Below are 19,141 nucleotides of genomic sequence, written 5' to 3'. Positions count from 1 at the left end.
ACTTGATTTCTGTGTTTCTGTCTAGCAATTCCTTGTGGTTGTCAGGGTTCCCTTAGGAGAATATATGAAACATGTACTTGGTTTCTATTAAGTTTACCCTTTTCCTTTGTCATAGCTGATGGTATATACAGAGGTAATTGCTTGCATGTGTAAACATCATTTGAAAGACCTGTGCTGGAGATCTTTTTTTTTTCTTTTTCTTCTCCCTAACACAGCAGGAAGGATAAATGAGAACCATCTGTCTAGTCAGCCACTGGAAGACTTGCACTGGGGGAGATAGACCCCACTGGCTTCTAGAAGTTTCCAAGAGTGGGAAGGACAAAGACTTATAAGGCTGCCAAGGAACTGTGATATTCATACAGCCATCTCTTCTCCTGTTTGCTCCCACTGATTATTGAAATCCACGCTCATTTGTGCTGGTTGGACATAAGCTCAACTTGGGGAGCTCTAAAAATGATCAGTGCTCAAGTGTCTCACCAGACCAATTAAATCCTGATTTCAGCTGAGCAGAACCCAGAATAATACTTTTTTAAAGTATCCTCTAGTTGATTTTAAAATGAAACAAGGTTGAAAGCATTTGACTGAGATAAAAACTCCTGGACTCATGGATCCTAATGAATGAAGTTTGTGTGATCATCAAACTAACACACTTCAAATGCTGATCAATGGCAGGTGTTTTTCACATAACCTAAATAATAACGCTACAAGATGGAAATTAACTCTATTTGACCCTATATGACCTACTACAATAAAAATTTCAGCTGTCTTCTTAACATCAGGAGGCTACACATCTGTTTCTGATTCATTCATTCAGCGAGGACATACTAGTCACGTGCTTCCTAGAAGCTCCACTGTTGAGGGAAGGACATGATAAGAGTGAACAAGACAAGCTCTTTCTTCTCATGCAATGTACATTTTAGACATGAAGTCAGGAAACAGACACATTCCAATGTCAGGTATGATATGTGTTTCCAACATAGCCAAACCCAAATTCAGGGCTGAGAACCACACAGGAGTCACTGAGGAGTTCATCCAAAGAAGTCACAATGAAGAGAGAGCTATTGCACAGGGCAAATGGAGGGGAAACAAGTGCTATGAGTGCCAAGACCTCCTGGATGAGCCTTAGCATTGATGCTAACTTCTGTCTGTTTAGCTTCCAGCCCTAACTCTTTCCCTGGTGATTCTCCCCCTTCCTTTTTCACTTTTGGGCATAGAAATTACATTTTTCTTTCTAGGACCACTCTGCTACCATTCCAGTGTGCCATGGTTTGGTAGGATTGATCTTCAGTTCCAGCTCTGAGATTGTTCTAGTTAATCTACACCTCTACCAGTATCTTAACCACCATCTTTCTTGACTCAAAGCTGGATATCATATTGATTATGAGCCTCTGATAAGAGAGAAAATATTTACTATTTAATTCCTTTTGCCTTGAAAGGATATTGTGTGTGTGTGTGTGTGTGTGTGTGTGTGTGTGTGTAAGATCTCACAGTTGGCAATATGGGACAGAGGGTATGAGTTGCACTACATTGGTGATAGAAACCAAACTGTGGTCCCCTGTAAGAGCAGCAGGCTTTCCTAACTGCTAAGACATCTCTTCAGCCCTTCCTGTATGTTTCTTGGATAATTTTGACTAGTACAGTTAATGATTCTTAATTTTTATCCATGTCTCAATATCTATATTAGATATATAGCTTTATCTAGGATATTGTTAGAAGCATAGATTAACTACAGTCTCAGAGCTGGAATTAGAACTATTAAACTAAAGTTCTTCTCACAACTACAGCTATGATATAGTTGTGATATATAGTGATCTCACACATCATTCTCAACAGGAATCATGTGTGAATCCACAGGCTCATGACTCCAGTTTAATGGTCTCAGCACTATAACATGGTGTTTTGTTTGCAAAACAAGAACAGTAATCTTTACAATTATGTGACACTTTAATGTGCAGTTTCACTGCATGTCCTGGGGAATGATTTCTCCAGCTCCTTGAGTTTTCCTTAGAGATACTTGACCATGTGTGCAAAAACACTGCCTTCTAGATGTTTGACATGGTATGCCAATCTATGGTATGCTTTCTGTAGCCCTAAGAATGGAAAATGCTTCTTATACCCTAACTCTGGATTCTGTCAAAGTAAAGTATTGAGTTGTGTCCATTTCTCCCAAGAAATATGTTCACTTTCTACCACTGGCACCTGTGAGATTGCCTTATTTGGGACACAACCTTTACAGATGTAATCAAGTTTAGACAAGGTCTTTACAAGGGGAAGGAGAAGGTATTTGAGTACAGAGATATAGAGGAGACAGAAGAAGAGCAAATGGAGGTATGGGCAGAGAATGAAATCATATATAATGGGCTAAGGGGGGGCTTATGGTTGCTAAAACCTGGAAGAGGCAAACAAAGACACTTGTTTAAAGGCTTCAGAGGGACTATGGCTTTCAATGATACTCAGATTTAATAGTTCCAGATTTCAGAACTATGACTGAAGCATTCTATGCTGCTGTAAGTCACAAGATTGTGAAAATTTGTTAGAGAGGTCAAGAACATGAACACATTCTTCACATATTTTTCAACTTTTTCAGCCTCTGATTCATATATGACTAATACCCTATATGTATTTCTATGTATAAAATACCTTGTAAGATGTTTTTCTCCACATGTATATAGGCATATATAGTCATCATCCAGTCTACCCAACCATGCCTACTTAGTACCTTGCACATATTCACAATAGTTAGTGGATATTATTATAAATGCATATTTTCACCTGTCATCTTTAAATTTGACAATTGTTAAATATTTTGCCATATTCATGTTTATAATCTTACTTACTAGTATGGCAGAAAAATCATTTTATATTAGCCCAGTCATTTTGTTTTATAATTCCACAGTTTAATCAACTGATTGTACAATAATTTAAATGAATAGTCCCAAAGTCTTTTTTTACTGCTTCCAAATTTACAATGTTTATAACAGTTGCTGCACTAAACATATATCCATATACACATATATTTGATATCTATATACTTATATTATATTTGATGATTTATTAGCTAAATAATACTAACCTGAAAATGCTAGATCAAAGAAAATGCGTCTGAAATTTAAGTAAATAATTCCAATTTCCTATGCAAGTGTTCTAGGTTCATGTCAAAGAGTTACTACAAAAAGTGAAAATATGGAGCTTTGAGATTGATGGCCCTCATCATCCAACTAACATAAAAGAATAATTTTTAAGTGAAAATTTCAGTCCTATCGTATTTTTCACTGAATATTTTTGGGAAGAACAAGATAAAGCCCAGTGGCTGAAGAGATGGCTCAGCGGTTAAGAGCACTGACTGCTCTTCCAGAGGTCCTGAGTTCAATTCCCAGCAACCACATGGTGGCTCACAACCATATGTAATGGGATGTGATGCCCTCTTCTGTTGTGTCTGAAGACAGCTACAGTGTACTCATATACATTTTATATTTATATATATATATATAAAAGAATGTTATATTAAAAAAAGAAAGAAAGAAAGCTAAAACCCAGGTAAGTTTGCTGAGGCACAAAGCACAGCACTCACCTGCTGGCATGTCACATAACAAATCAGCAGAAGCTCTGTTCAGCCACTTAACAAAGTTCTTCCACCTGCGTAAGAAATAGAGACCTGAGTGATGAGAATGAAGCTCCCACTGCATTGGAAGTATGAAAGTCAAAGCTGAGTTTTGCTGTTTGGTTGTACTACTAAAAGGAGTTTTGCTATCAGTGGAGGAAGCAGAGATGCTCTAGGTATATCTGCTAGAAAGGACTTTGGTGCAGGGAGTTAGATGCCCTCAGAGTTACAGCCAAAGCTGAGTATGGAGGCCTAGGCCATCAGTATCAGGATATCAGGGGAATGGTTGGTGACTAAACCAAGAGGATCAAGAGGTTGAGGCCAGTCTAAGTTTTACAGTGATTTCCTGCCTTAAAAACAAACAGACACACAATCATGGACCCAAGGTAAGAAATCTAGCATCCCCAAACAAACAAATAAATTACTGGAGACTGGAGTCTGTTGGCAAGGTCAAGGCATTCAGATACCAGGGAACTCTGAGAAAATCTGGCTAAGGACAGAGGTGCCTCTAGCCATCAAATCAGTGACAATTCTGATGTCAGTAAAAACTAGCCAGTTTTTGCATTACTACTAATATAGGAAAATGAATACGTTTATTCACAACTTATAAGAATGACCTGTCGTGTTAGCACCATTCTGCACTTCAAAATTTTATGCATTTACCTCTTAGTTATAAGTTAAATCAGTCATGAGATCTTCTTGATAAGTAGTTATTAAAAACGTCCCTTTTTCCTGTCCTAAGTGTGGAAATAATTACAACACGGAACAAACATAGAAGGGGGATAGTTACATGTGATGTACTTAGATAATAGTTAATGAATTGCCCTAGAAGTAATTGTATTGGGTATATTTTAACTGAAATCTGATATCTAAAGCTTGAACTAATCCAGCAGAGCTTTGGTAGTGAAAAATCACTTACATTTGCTTGCCTAACAGCCATTTATATGTTAAGTAAATATGCTCTTCTCTGTCAGTAATAGATGCCTGGTTTCCTTTTGGATATAGTGTGGTTAGGACTATAGTCACACATCCATATGCTGCTTAGCCAAGGATGTGACCCCACCTCTCTATGATTTTCTTCATTCCTTCTTCTCACTTCTGTTCTACTCTCTGTTCCTATTTCAAACTCTGTTATTAAATTTGTTTCTGGTCCTTCTTGATTTTTTCTTTTTCCCCAATATTATGAGTTGTCTCATGTTACTAATACAGAGACTCACAATTGGTCAACGTGTATAGAGTAAGAAACTGTTAAACATAAAGCTCTAAACAATACATCTGTATTACAGTCCCTTCTTCCAAGAATCAGTCATCATTGTGGAAGAGTAGTTAGAAAGATAGTAAGAGCCAGAGATAGTGGTTCACTAAAAGAAAACCATTTTGTAGATACAATAGAACAGTTGCACATATAAATTCATGGCAGTTGAGAAAGAATGCACAAGATCTGCTCATATTTAATCCGGTAAGATCCTAGCTTGGAGATAGGAAGAGGCATGAAATCCCACCTCCTAACTATGTGGCTGTTGGTAGCTTCAGAAGACTGAGAGAGGTCCCTGGAGGTTTGTGCAAGCTCCAGTTAAGGCTACACATTCAATACTATATAGAAAACACAAGACTTGATATAGGGAAAGCGAGCAAACAGTTGTGTGTGGGGGGATGTGCGAATGTATCTAGGAGGAGTTAGGGAATGAAGTGACTATGATCAAGATACATTGTACAAACTTCTCAAAGAATAGGGAAAATGAGGAAGAAAGGAAATTTACATTCTCTCATGTTGGTGAAAAACAGATTCTGCTGCAAGCAACCTAACTGCAAATGGAGAGTTTTGTTGATTTCTCATCCAGCAGAAGGCAGACTGAAGTGGAGAGGAAGTTGGCAAACATGTGTCTTAGGTTTTCTCAAGGAGTTCGAATGTCATATGATTTCATTATCTTTAAATAGAAGTGACATTTTAAATATGAACCCAGTTTGCTTTGTTTATACCTCATGGGCCTTTTCCTGTACATGGGTCATATGTCAGAAAAATTCTTTGATCAACATGTGTATTCTGATAGGAGCTTTGAACATGTGCTCTCTAGAGCTTCGTGTGAGGAAGAAATAAGCCATGATATGTAATGCTGCAACCAGAAAATCTGGTGACTGCAGATAGTAAAGAAAAGATGGAGGACAGAAAGCTCTCATGGGGAGTGGTAAAAATCATATAAGCACCAGCTCAGGTCTAGAAACTGACTGTACTGGCTCCATATTTTAAAATTTCTTTATTTTAAGAAACTTAGGAAGTGCAGAAATATGCCTAGACCATCTTCTAGTCTTTGAAAATAAAGCAAAACAAGCAAGAACCTCGATCTATTGACAGTCACAGACTGTACTCTCTTTGTTTTGAGGATCTGTCAGGCAATGTCAGACCATGTTCTCTCGGATACCAAGAAAAAGAGAAGGGCCAGAGAGATGGTTCAGTCAATAAAGCACCTTGTTATATAAGCTCAATAATCTGAATTTGATCCTACAACCCTCAGTGGGATTCTGAAAAGTTATCCTCTGATGTCTACAGGTGCAAGCATAAGTGCATGAAAGTGTACATGCACATGTGTACACACACACACACACAGAGAGAGAGAGAGAGAGAGAGAGGAGAGAGAGAGAGAGAGAGAGAGAGAGAGAGAGAGAGAGAGAGAGAGAGAGAGAGAGATGAATAATAAATACATAAAGAGAAAAAAAACACAAGAGACAAGACCCCAGATAAAACACTCCTGGAATGTTTTCAACATTTTCTTGATCATATTCTGCAAGCAAGGGGAGGAAAAAGTGGTAAGTAGTCCTAAATATTCAACTTGGATGTTATTTGACTGAACAGACATATAAGACTTGTGTAACCAATACACTTCTTAAAACTATTCTACTAAATATTTTCAATTTCTATCTCTTACATTTCTAGACTTTCAAAGAGCCACTCAACTTAAGAATTGGTTCCCATGGTTATAATAGGCACTAGTAATAACAAAAGTATTGTACCAAGCCCTCATCTTCCAGCTAGAAAGGATAGGACTTAGAACAAATACTATGATCTTGATTCTAGATTCAGGAGAATTTCATTTCATGTTTCAATTCCAGGGTTGGAGAGAGGTAAGTGGTAGAATTTGTGTTTAGCAGGCATGAAGTCAGGAATTTGACCTCTAGGGGGTATATTGATTTGGGGTAGAGATAAAGGATTGGGACTTCAAGGTCATCTGCAGATACATGGAAAATTCCAGACCAGCCTGAACTAGGTGGGAATCTTTCTCAAACAACAATAGCAGCAACAATAGCAGCAGCAACAAGTAGTTTCAGTTTTCAATTTCAACTGTGTTTATCATTTTAACATTGATTCCAGAGAGTGTTCTTGGTACCTATTTGTTGATGCTTGTATTATCTTGCTAACTAGGTTTCCCAAAAACCTGTTTGCAGTCAGTGTCCCTGCAGTAAGACTGAGGGATCCTGCCTCTAGTTGGGCTTGATTTGTAAATAAAGTTAGCAGAAACCAATGACTGGCCAGGGAGACAGAGGAGAAACTTTTAGGCAAGGGATTCTGGGCAAGGGAACAAGAAGGAGCAGGAAGAGAGAGAGAGCCACTCTGCTGGGAGAAGGAGAGGAAACATCACTCCTGGGAGGTGCAGAGGGCAAAGAGCATAGATGTCATGTAGGTAGCAGGGGATCATGGCCTAAGAGGGTTCCATGTCTGGACCTAGGATAGAATGCATATTTTAGTAAGTAATGACTCAGGGATATTGGAGGAGGCTGGATCAGTTATGTGGAGGTTAGGAAGTGGCCCAGTCATTGAGCTGTTTAAGGCATATGTGTGTGTGTGTGTGTGTGTGTGTGTGTGTGTGTGTGTGTGTGTGTGTGTATGTGTGTGTATGTGTGTGACTTTTATTCAGGAATCCTGAATATTGGGATAGGTAGTGAGGAGTGTCACAGCCGCTGTTGGCTGGGGTCAATTTGAGTAGTGGTTATTGGGTTCAACCACACCTGTTATTCATTATTTTCTCTCATAGTGACCACCATTATAAAGGACATGTAAGCTACTTAGCCCAAGACACAGATTAATGATACCCATTCAAGAGTCATACCCTGTTTTCTTACTCCAGATCCACAAGATGGGCAGGTCTTACAACTTCATTTCACTGTTTCCACTTTGAAATTATGATCATTGTTTCAGTTTCAGCTAACATTTATGTTGCAGAAGTCTGTGACCAGTCTGATTTTTATTCATTTACATTTAATTTTCCCTTCCATTTTGTTTTTCATAAGGTCTTGTCGAATTTTGTTGTCTCTATAATACAAATTCCCATTGCAATATACAAACACATGGGGACATTTTTTCACAATTTGACCTAACTCATAATGAGTTCTTTCAATTTGTTTCCATGGGACTACAAAGTTTCTTTAGTTGGTGCTTTCACTTCAGTATGGCTTGTGCGGGTCACCTAAAAGTTTATGGAATTGACTTTCACTCTACAGCATGGCAATGTTGAGCTAGTCAAATTTATGAGAGTCGAAGCTTAAAGGAAAGTTAGTAGGCATCAAGACTATTACCCTTGGAAGAGATTAATACAGTTCTCAAAGTTTCCTGGTAAATCCCTTGACAATTAGTTGTTATAAAAATAGCAACACTACTCTTCCAACTCAGTGGCTTTTTTCTGTTTGTCCTATCATGCAATCTCTCCTTCTCGAACACATTTCTGTCATAATGACTTCTATGATGTTGTGACATAGACTGTGAGACCCTCACCAAAGACCATGCTGCTCAGGCCACCCGATTTTGGATTTTTCAGTCTCTAATGCATTCAGCTACATACAGGTAAAAAATTACAGCACAGAAATTCAGAGTGTTTTGTTCTATCATCAGAAAGTGAGCTATCATAATCAGGACTTTGGTTTTAGTTTAGTGTAGTTTAATTTTGTTTTCTTTTCCTTATTTTGTTCCTAATGTCCCACAAGTCACTTTAGGTTGAACCTCTGTTCTAGTTACATATCTAATATTCTATGTCTTTTTTTCTAAAGCTACTTTAGGGTCACTTCTGCAGAAGATCCCCAAGTTTAACATTGCATATTATATTTTTCATATTAGAACATAATTATATGTTCCTTTTTAAAATTGATTCATAGTGACTTTTCTAATATTTTTTTATTACATATTTTCCTCAATTACATTTCCAATGCTATCCCAAAAGTCCCCCATACCCTCCCCCCGACTTCCCTACCCACCCATTCCCACTTTTTGGCCCTGGCATTCCCCTGTACTGGGGTATATAAAGTTTGTGTGTCCAATTGGCCTCTCTTTCCAGTGATGGCCGACTAGGCCATCTTTTGATACATATGTAGCTAGAGTCAAGAGCTCCGGGGTACTGGTTAGTTCATAATGTTGCTGCACCTACAGGGTTACAGATCTCTTTAGCTCCCTGAATACTTTCTCTAGCTCCTCCATTGGGGGCCCTGTGATTCATCCAATAGCTGACTGTGAGCATCCACTTATGTGTTTGCTAGGCCCCGGCCTAGTCTCACAAGAGACAGCTATATCAGGGTCCTTTCAGCAAATGCTTGCTAGTGTATGCAATGATGTCATTGTTTGGAGGCTAATTCTCCTTGAGAGGTGTGCTTTCTTTGAAATTACCCCTACTTCCTCATGTTCTCCATGATTCTATCAAATAGTCTTTAATTCTTTTTAAAAATTATTTTATTTATCTACATTTCAAATGCTGTCCCCCTTCCTGGTGCCCCCTCCACGAGCCTCCCACCCCACTCCACTTTACCTCTAAGAGGGTGTTCCCCTACCCACCTACCCACTCCTACCTCACCCCTTCACTCCTAGCATCTCCCTTCTCTGGGGTCTCAGCTACATTTTTATCATTAGTTTGTCTTACTATGCTTATTACTTTCTGATTCATATCAACAGAATTCATGGTTTTTGCATCTTTGAAAAAACACAATAATTTCTTAAACTTTTCTAGTTTTTAGAGCAGAAATGTTTTTTAAATACTATGGAGGGTTGCACTTCCTTTCCCCATTCAATTCCTTCTGCATTTTTTTTTATTTTAGCATTTTAAATTATCATTTAGGTAAGTGAATAATATTCTTTTAAAGTTGACTTTATATGTTGAATTTTTCATGTATGTGCATCATAAAATGAGAGTTTGTCCACATGTAGTATAACCAAACAGATATAGTCTCCTGATTTTCATGGTTCTGTTCACTGCTTCCTTAGGCCTACAGACAAGGGACAGATGACAATTTCTGTGTATCCTTGGCACTTGAGACTCTTCTTTCTGAGCGGTATATGTGATACCATCACCATACCTTTGGATACAAGATACTTCATATTGGTATCACACATCATAGTCCATACTTTCCTTAGTATATCCAACAACCAACTGTCCCTGTGCTAACTGACACAACTTAGCTTTAGGGGATGACACTGCCAGATACAAACACTAGGCTCAGGCTTTCCACTTTCCACCTTGCTTAGCCCAACTCTCCTTTTTTTATTTCAGAGCTGCATTCACTCAGCCTTACTGATGAATTTATTTATTAGGTGCTTATAGGTTTTGGTCTCCCCATGCTGCCTCAGTTTCCTCACCTGAAAAATAGAATAGTAACTACCTTTAATTACTAGCTGTCACAGGAATTAAAAGAGTTAATATTTAATAGCACTTGAAATGTTGCTTGGAATTGTTTAAGTTCTATAAATGTTCTCTATAAATAGTAACAATGTTATTAGCATTCTCATCATTTTTAGAATGTGGAATGGAAAGCTGGGTAGGCTATCTAACACTGAGCCAAAAGACAGACGACAGCACATCTCTAATAGTTCTTTACTTAACCCCTTTTCTAATCCCTTTTAACAGCAAATGCCAAATAAGACACCTCATGTTTCCTTTGTCTCCTAAACTGTTGCCTTTGTCCCCAGGATTGGCAAAAACAGTCCTTTCCAACCTAACTCCATTTTCTATAATGGGCCAGATGTGTATGGTAAGTCCTACTTGTGGCTATGTCAATTGCTCTACTCTATTCAGGAAGCCTCCATAGCAGCTTTATTATTTATCTCCTCCCCCAACACAATTTGGCGTGTGCACGTGTGTTCTAAACTGGTTTGAAGCATTTAATTTTGCCAATATAATTTTAGAGTATTAGATTGCCTCCTGTTCTTTCTCTGTCCTCCTTAATTACCATTTATTACAAAGTCACAGAGAATTCACATTAAATGTGAATTCTGACTTCCATTTCCCTGGCCAAAAACAGGGATAATAATTTCCACCCAATACAACCTGAGCTCATTTTACATAAGGGTGATTCAGAGTGGAGATTAGAAATCATAATCAAGTCTTCCTCACAATCGCCTTATCCTGGCAGTCATTCACTAATGTCTCTGCTAATTGTTAGGAAAATGGAAAAATAAAAAAGAAATCTCAGAGTTTAAAAAATGTATTAAAAGAAAAAAACAATTTTGTTGCAGGGTTGGCAAAATTACCCCTCTTGTCAGCTCTTGGAACATGCTAGTTTAAGAAGGGAACACAACTCATTTTATTTGGCTAGATGGGGCTAATCCCACATCACCACAATCCCTCCTGATGTTTTATTGATTCTAAAGGACATTTAATCAGGAGGCAGCTCAGCACTAGAATCCTGCTAATTAGCAGACAGCCACATTCCAAATGGCTTTCCAATTGAACACAGATTAATGGACAATATGTACTAAGATAATGATTCAAGCATTCAGCTCCTAAAATGTGTGTCTAAATTGCATCTTTAATCTCTTAAGGATATAGGTTTGCATACAAAGCCTATAATGGAATGGGTTTAATTCATAGAAGAAGCTTTAGCCAATGACTGTTTAGAAATGAAATAGGTTTATCTCTTATAAACACATTTTTCTGTGATTCTCATAGTGTTGATGTCCTAGAATATTCTAAGGACAAAGATAGCAATTTCCATTCATATTCTAGATCCCTGCAATATTGGTTGTGAGTTAGTTGTTAATCAGTGGATTCTTAACTATGTCCTACATATAATGTGATCTTTGATGCATAATTTTTCTTCATTTGGACCAGAGCCTCTTTGGGAATCCCCCAGTTGTTTTCTATTTTGCTCCCAACTCATCTTTCTATATTTATAGCTTAACAATCCCTAAGGAAATGCTCATTTCCAAAAGTGGGCTGTAGAAATCCATGTACTAGTTAGTCTCTTAGTCTCACTTATCACCGCTCTTCACATAACCTTCACCGACTACTTTACTTTCTCTTGTTGCCCTTGGAACCTTGATACATGCCATATATTTCAACACTAATTTTCATCTTGACAAAAATATACCTGTATGAGCAAGGGGCTTTGTTTTAATCATAGCTGTACTCCAAATGTCTGGGGCGATGGCACGTTGTTGGCTTTTGGCATAGGTTTGATAAATAAAAAAAATCAACAATCTCAACAAAAATGCACTGTGTACTTACTTTGTAAGTTAGAAGCTGTGATCATTCCTTTTGAGGAAAACAGCTATGCTTCTTGTTGTAGGGGGATCATTGTATAGACATCAATTAAGAAACCACACAAACAAAGCCAATATTCTAAATAGTGCTAGAAATAAAATGATTAGGTGCTATGTAAGTGCTTAATACAATAACCTGATTTTATTGAGATGTTTTGGAAAGGCATCTTTCAGTTTGACCATGAGCTGAGGACTGGAAATATTTTGAGATAATTTCTCTCCTAACTCAGGTCATGTATACAAATAGTAATCATTATAAATTCTATTGCTTTCGATATATGGGATACAGAACTGAGCTAAATAAAGGATCTGCTTGTCCTATGGTACTGTACTTTATTGTTCATTACAATATGGCAAGAAACATAGCATGCTAAATAAATGTTATTTTATTTATTAAAAATTGAGGTGACTTGGGGGACATTACACTCAGTGTAGAATATTTATTTATATGGAACATTTTAAAAAGAAGTTGGAAGTTTTATAGAGCAAGAAAAGGGAAAGCAGGAAAAGGGGGAAAATGGAGAATTAGAATTCTGGATAAAGTAATTAAAATAGCCCACACTGATTGGGTGAGCTCGAAGAAGGTTTTCTATCTTTTTCTTTCCAGTGCTATGAGCAGTTTCCTAAATTTATCCATCAGCCAGTACCTGTAAGAAGCCTTGAAGGTAACTCTTTAATTTCCAGAGTGTGTGTGTGGGGATTTATGTCCGGTAATTTTGGCAGGGTGCATTATATCCTCCTTGTTCTTCCTAACCTCTAACTCTATCTTATTTGCTCATGAGATTCTGGCCTGTTAGATTTCCACTTTCTTATGTGTCAAGGTAAGTCAATCTTATTGCTTTCCTTTCTTAATAATCATTGTTTGATGATGATGTTTGATCCTCAACCTCTACAACACTATTTCATCTGTTTGGTCCTATTATTTAGCTGTTTATGTGGACATATCAGTAGTGATAGTTCCTAAGGGCTTAGAGAAATTTCATGTTTTCTGTTTCAATGACTTTTGAGAATTTTTTGTATTCATTATTTAAGAAATTATATCTATTTATTGTGTGGAACTGTGTGTGCCTTTATGTGGAGGTCAGATGATAACTTGTGAGAGCTGGCTCTCTCATTCTACCATGTTGGATCCAGGGGCTGAATTTAGGTCATCAGATTTGGCAGTAAAGGCATTTACCAACTGAGTCATTTTACCAGCCCCCTTTGGTTTTAATAAACAGTAATTCTTTAACCCAGGGGTCAAGTGATTGAAATTGATTGGTTCCCACATGAAAATTCTTCTCTAAAGGCAGATTTCTGAACTTGGCATCCTATGACAATGAGCATAAAAAGTTGTTATAGTTTCACAAATAGCATAGCATAGTAGCCAAAATTTCTAACATTTGACACTGTTTTTTTTTCTCATGGTTTTGATTAATTCTGACTTGTAGATGGAATACCTTCTTGCTATGTCTTTGTAGGGCAGAGAACAGAAGAACGCGTCATTGTCTTATTTTCTTGGGAAGTTACTATTTCTCTGAGGAAGGTCAAACTTCATTGAAATTTAGGGACCCCTTAATGCCTCAGCTCCTAGAATCAACATATTGACTTAAGACTTCATCATATTTTCATTTTGGTGGGGCACAAACATCAAAAATCAACTTACCTTATTTCACCTCGGTAACCCAGTTCTTGGTGGTGGAGCAATGTTTCCAGCAGGGTCATGGTTACATACAGTCCATGCTTGCTACATATAGATATGATCTAGAAATAAGACAGAATTTGAAGGTTGGGTGAAATGGAATTGGTGTTTCAATTTTTTCCCATTATTATAGGCTACATGGTTTTAAGAAAGAATTACTGCTCAGGAGTATATTGTGTAAGACTTCCAGCTCAGTGCTTATAGGTAACAGATGTATTAAGTTGAGAGACAAGTGTAGTTTGTTATTCAGAAGCCACTAGACTGTCTATTACTTACTTTTTTTGCCAACCCATGCATAGTTAAGGCTGAGGATGGATCCATCTTCCCTTCTTACTGTTGCTAAATTGTAAAACATTTTGTATCATTTACTTTGACTTGTAAAAAACAAGTGTGTTACATTCGTGGTTAGTGGTACATTTTTGTTTTGTTGATATAAGAAATTACCCTGACAAGAGTAATTTAAGGGATAATGCATTTAAACTTACTCAAAGTTAAAGGTTCAGCTCATCAAATAATAGTGGCACCAGGCTAGGGAGAGCATGCAGCAGCTGGTCATATTGCCTCCATAGTCAACAAGCAAAGATCAAGAAAGGCATGGTAGTGCTTAGCTTGTTTTCTCTATTTTCTAGTCTTGAGTCCCCAGACCAGGACAGTTATCACCTCCAGTTAGGGAGGATCTTTCCTCATCAATTTACATAGCCAAAATAATCCTCACAGACCTGGCAGGAAGCCCACCTCCCAGACTGTCAGTTCTATTAAACTCACACTTAACGATACCCACTACAATCACTATCTTGACTTTCTTAGGTTAGCTAATTACCAGGGAGAGTAAAAGACTCAGTTGAATGTGAGCAAACAAATTAGAGAAATGTCTTTATAAGTGCCTTCGGACTTCACTACTCCTCTGAACTATCATCCTGGGATACAGCTCCGGGAAACCAGGGACAGCCTCCAAAGTTCCAGAATTCAAGGGAATTATTCAAACTAGTTATTCTTGAGCGTTCTTACCATGCTTTGCTTATTCATTCCACAAGAAACAGTAACAGACTCTTAACCACACTTCCCATTTTGTTCTGAACTTGGGAAGCCTTATAGGGTATAATATCTTCTTTCCAATAGCAGTTGTCTAGGGGTCTGTTAGTATTATCATAGCTAAACAGTAACAGAATCTACCTTTTAAAACAGCAACAGGGTTTAGCTAAGTGTAACACGTCCTTAGCTTAGGCAAAGTCTTGTGTTCATCCTCAGCACATAGTAAAGCAAGAAAGCAGGCAAAAAGTCCATGATTCCTTGTCTTTATGAGGTTTTTAAACAAGCCTCTTACTCTCTAGGTGTAAAGAAATTAAGTCAGAGAGACTTGTAGAAGCAAAATAAAATATTCTTCTAAAACATAAAAAAGAACAGAGTTAACCAAAAGCATAAAGAGTTAAGGAGAATGGTGGGCAGAGGAAAAGAAGATATGAATAATAGGTGAAAAAAAGGGGTCCAGAGCTGTTTAGAACCATGAGTATTATGGTGTTAACCGTTTGGCAGTAATTTTATGCCTTTTCCTGGGAGGGGAGCGATCTCACTGCTTTCTGACCTTTCTTATGGCTGGGATAGTACTTTATTCATTTATTTTCTTACCACTTTTGTTTAGCAGTCTTGGAAAATAAAGGATCAAAGTAAAGAATGGATGAACACAGAATATGTGTAGGGGCGGGGGTAGCAAAAAAGCAAGGAGATATGGAAATTGATTGCACATTCTGCCATCCTTATTTAATAAAAACTAATTCACTTCATGATTAGCACGTACTGATATGTTTTTGAACACCTATACTGAAATTCTTTTCTAAAAATAGATCACTCTGTCAATATCCAGTTTTGCTGAAGGCTAAAATGAATAGCAGATTAGAAAGAGTACATCATGGTGCCTAGACACAGACTGATTGATGGCTGCTAAAAACTGACTGACAGTCATAAGGAGCATTAGAAATATCTACCAGAAAAGTTTATTATGACAAAGTTACTCTGGATTACCATTAAAATCCTCCAAAGCATAAATATCCACATTAATGATCCTTAGTAAGAAATGTTTAATTTTCTTCTTTAAATTATGAAATGTTTTCAATAAGGAGTAAATAAACTTTAAAAATCAATAAACTATAACTTAGCAATAATATAGTTTCCTCCTGTATTGTGTTTTACACTACCGTTTGACTCAACCATCATCACCAGTTAAAGAAAACTCTATGGATTTCCACTTACCAGATTTAGTCCTTTTTAAATGAGACCTTTGTGCAGCATGGATGGCCATGTCCTTCTCTTCCAAACTTTCTTTCATTGCTTTCTTGAACACTCCAACCTCTCCTTTGATAATTTTTAATCTCTTTCATTGGCTTCTCTTGTCTAAATTCTCCACAATGAATGCCTTCTACTACCTGGTTACTACCTCACTCTCCTCTGTTCTGTAGTGGATCCACCTTGCATTTACAGTCCTGTCAAATCATCCTTATACTGAAGATGTGCAAGACAACAGGATGGATGAGTCCATAGATGAAGATGACTTATACTAAATGTTTCTATAATTTTTGTGATTCATCAAATCCCAGTTGATCTGAGTGACAAGATCTGTAGGTTATTTTTGATATTTATTTTTCTTAGAAGCCACAGGTGCCCTGCAAACACTTTGAAGCTCTTTGGGTGTTCTCATGTTCACTATATCCTTATTTTTGTTTTCATGCCAGGGAGCTATAGAGAGCTGTCATAGACTACCAATAAAATTCATGACTTTCTCTTTCACAATTTAAGAATGTTAAGATTTATAGGTCCAAAATATCAATGCTTCTAGTTCTAGCCTTTAAAATCTGCTCTCAACCTTGGATCCAGGAGCAAGGAAGTTGTGGTGTGGTTATACCCTTTGCTTCCTGTTTCAAATATCCCTTGGGCCTTAATTTGCTTCACATTTTGAGGAAGCAGAATTCTATTTAACATGCCTCCCTGAACTGTATTATACTTTGAGTGAGTTCCAGCTGTCTTAAGAGATGCCAGATGGCCCATGAAAGTCATACCAGCTCTAAGGAAAATACACCCTATTTCCTTGGATCTGAACCACAAAGTTAAGCTTTCAAGGGCAGCTGTAGACAAGAACATTTAAGGGTTCCACTATAGCCAGTGTTTAATGTTGTATCATGTGACCTCAAGACTGAGATCTCAAAAAACTGGTGTGTGTGTGTGTGTGTGTGTGTGTGTGTTTGTTAAGGTATATTTAAGGCCTTGTGTACCGGACTATACACAAATAACTTCATATACTTGATCTCATAATAGTCAAAGGAGGTGACTATTTGGTACCCAGGTTTTCCAGATAAAAATCTGAGACCAAAAGAGATTAAGTGAATATATTTTAATTTTCAAGCTATTTATGTTGTAGTTTTTGCATAACATCTGAAAACACAAGGCTTCACCAGTGGCATTAAATGGTTTATAATCAAACAAAGACCTACTGCTTCTTAATCTATTCTTTATGAACACAGGAAAGGCAAGTCATAACTTGCCTGCAGTATTCTCGTTTTACTGAAACATGTTTGCATGTACAGTACACATGTACACAGATACATGCACACAAAGACATTAGCATAAGCCTAGCTTTTCATGTTGGCTACAAACATGTAGCACCAGAGTAAGGCCGCTTTTGTTTGAACCTATTTATCTGGTACTGCATATTTGCTTTCTTACTAAATAAAATTTAAAATTAAAAATTAAAAAGCTAATCTGACTTCCTAAGTTTTAGACCCTGAATGCCCAGAATAAAGGTATGCTGTGATGTCTCTGATAGGACCTTTCTCCTATAATTCCCAACCTTCCCTAATCCTCTAATTTCTATTTTTTTTTTTTTGGATATTGTTCTCAGTAAAATCTTCTGGATATCCTCTCCTAAGTGCATTCCATCTGGTGTCAATTTCCAACCTTTTCTACTTTGAAATAACTCTGCTTTTTCTACTTGTGGCCCAGGAATCAGTTCATTTGTCCTCTTCAAAATTCAGAATGTATTTCACTTAGGAAAAGGCAGTACCGATGCCTACCTACCTACCTACATTTCATGATTTTGTGTAAGGAGTTAATTTTGTTGTTGTTCTAGGAGATCATGTCAGTGAAGCATTTAGTCCAGTGCTCAGCACCTAGTCATATTTAAGCAGTGTGAGGCTGTGGTATTATCAATGCAGTTATAGTAATAACAGCAATCACCATTCCACCTCTGTCCTGTGTAGCTTTGAGACATCAGTTTATTTGGCTACAGAAGATTCATGAATTAATATTGTTCTGGGTCCTCTTCCATGAAACACATCTGCACTGGTAATTACTATCTCAAATCAGCATGCTAAGCTCTATCTGCAATAAATTACATCAGCCCTAAAATATGGTGTTCCAAAGGCTTGAGATGCCACATGCTGACCCCAAGTAGAAGCTCAGAGAGGATGTGAGAAATGAATTTGGCCTTGAAAAAGTACTTCTTTGCATTGTAAAATATTATTTGGATATTATTATATTTTCTATTATTAACATTAAACATAACCCAAATGTAAGTAATTGCTAAACCGTTTCTGCATGTTTCAAAAATCTTTTCTCTATTTTGTTTTCTCTTCTCAATTATACACACACACACACACACACACACACACACACGGGGGGGGAGAGAGAGAGAGAGAGAGAGAAAGAGAGAGAGAGAGAGAGAGTTGTTAGGGAGAACATAGAACATAGCTGTGCCTTATTGTTAATATAGACTCAATATTTGAAAGTAAGTAGCCTGTTGACTCTTGTCAAATCTGACATATAATTTTGGTTACCTTGGGCAGGGGCAGGCAGCCAGAGAATGAGTGATCTTCTTTTCGAAAGCTCAGGTTGAGGCAGTCTATGCTGAATTTGCCTTGGCATGGTCTTAGTGCCATCTTCAAAATCTCTAGCAGGCTCTTGTTCTCTTCAGACAGTAAGCTGGAATCTTGAGGTGGAATGCTGATTAGACAATCAAATAAACACTATGAAAAGAACAACCTGCTAAAACGTTCTGCAGGCTTTTATGTTGTGTTTCTCAGTTCAGCTATGTACCGAAGCTATCCATCCACCTTAATTTTAGTAATCTGGGTGATAGCTGCATGTGCAACAAAGCTCATAGATTTGCACTCCTCTTTTCCATTATAGTGATATCTATAATTTCTTCTCAGGAGGCACAAACCTACTGGGTTATTTCACAGACATAAAAACCTAATCACTCTTCCATCATTTTTTTTTTCTTGAGAGGAAAATAGCAACAAGTTGTAAAAGAAGTCTTGGCTTACTTAGTCTTGCTGTTTTTAAATTCAGTTGATTACTA

At 37.4% G+C, this 19,141-nt stretch overlaps 1 protein-coding gene across 1 annotated transcript in view; it reads right to left on the bottom strand.

Moving 5' to 3' along the window:
- The window catches only part of CUNH1orf87 (chromosome unknown C1orf87 homolog), a 59,660-nt gene that overhangs the window by 11,259 nt on the left and 29,260 nt on the right, over positions 1-19,141 (bottom strand). The window contains exons 7-9 of the mRNA XM_021161116.3: positions 18,618-18,783; positions 13,759-13,856; positions 3,572-3,636 (exon numbers count right to left, since the gene is read on the bottom strand). Coding sequence (XP_021016775.1) covers positions 3,572-3,636; positions 13,759-13,856; positions 18,618-18,783 — 329 coding nt within the window. The remainder of the gene's footprint in view (positions 1-3,571; positions 3,637-13,758; positions 13,857-18,617; positions 18,784-19,141) is intronic.

This window comes from Mus caroli, unplaced genomic scaffold (genome assembly GCF_978045245.1).
Source record: "Mus caroli unplaced genomic scaffold, Mus_caroli_1 scaffold_6, whole genome shotgun sequence".
Classification (NCBI taxonomy): domain Eukaryota; kingdom Metazoa; phylum Chordata; class Mammalia; order Rodentia; family Muridae; genus Mus; species Mus caroli.
The sequence above is the reverse complement of the archived record's forward strand: the minus strand, read 5'-3'. Positions and strand labels throughout refer to the sequence as shown.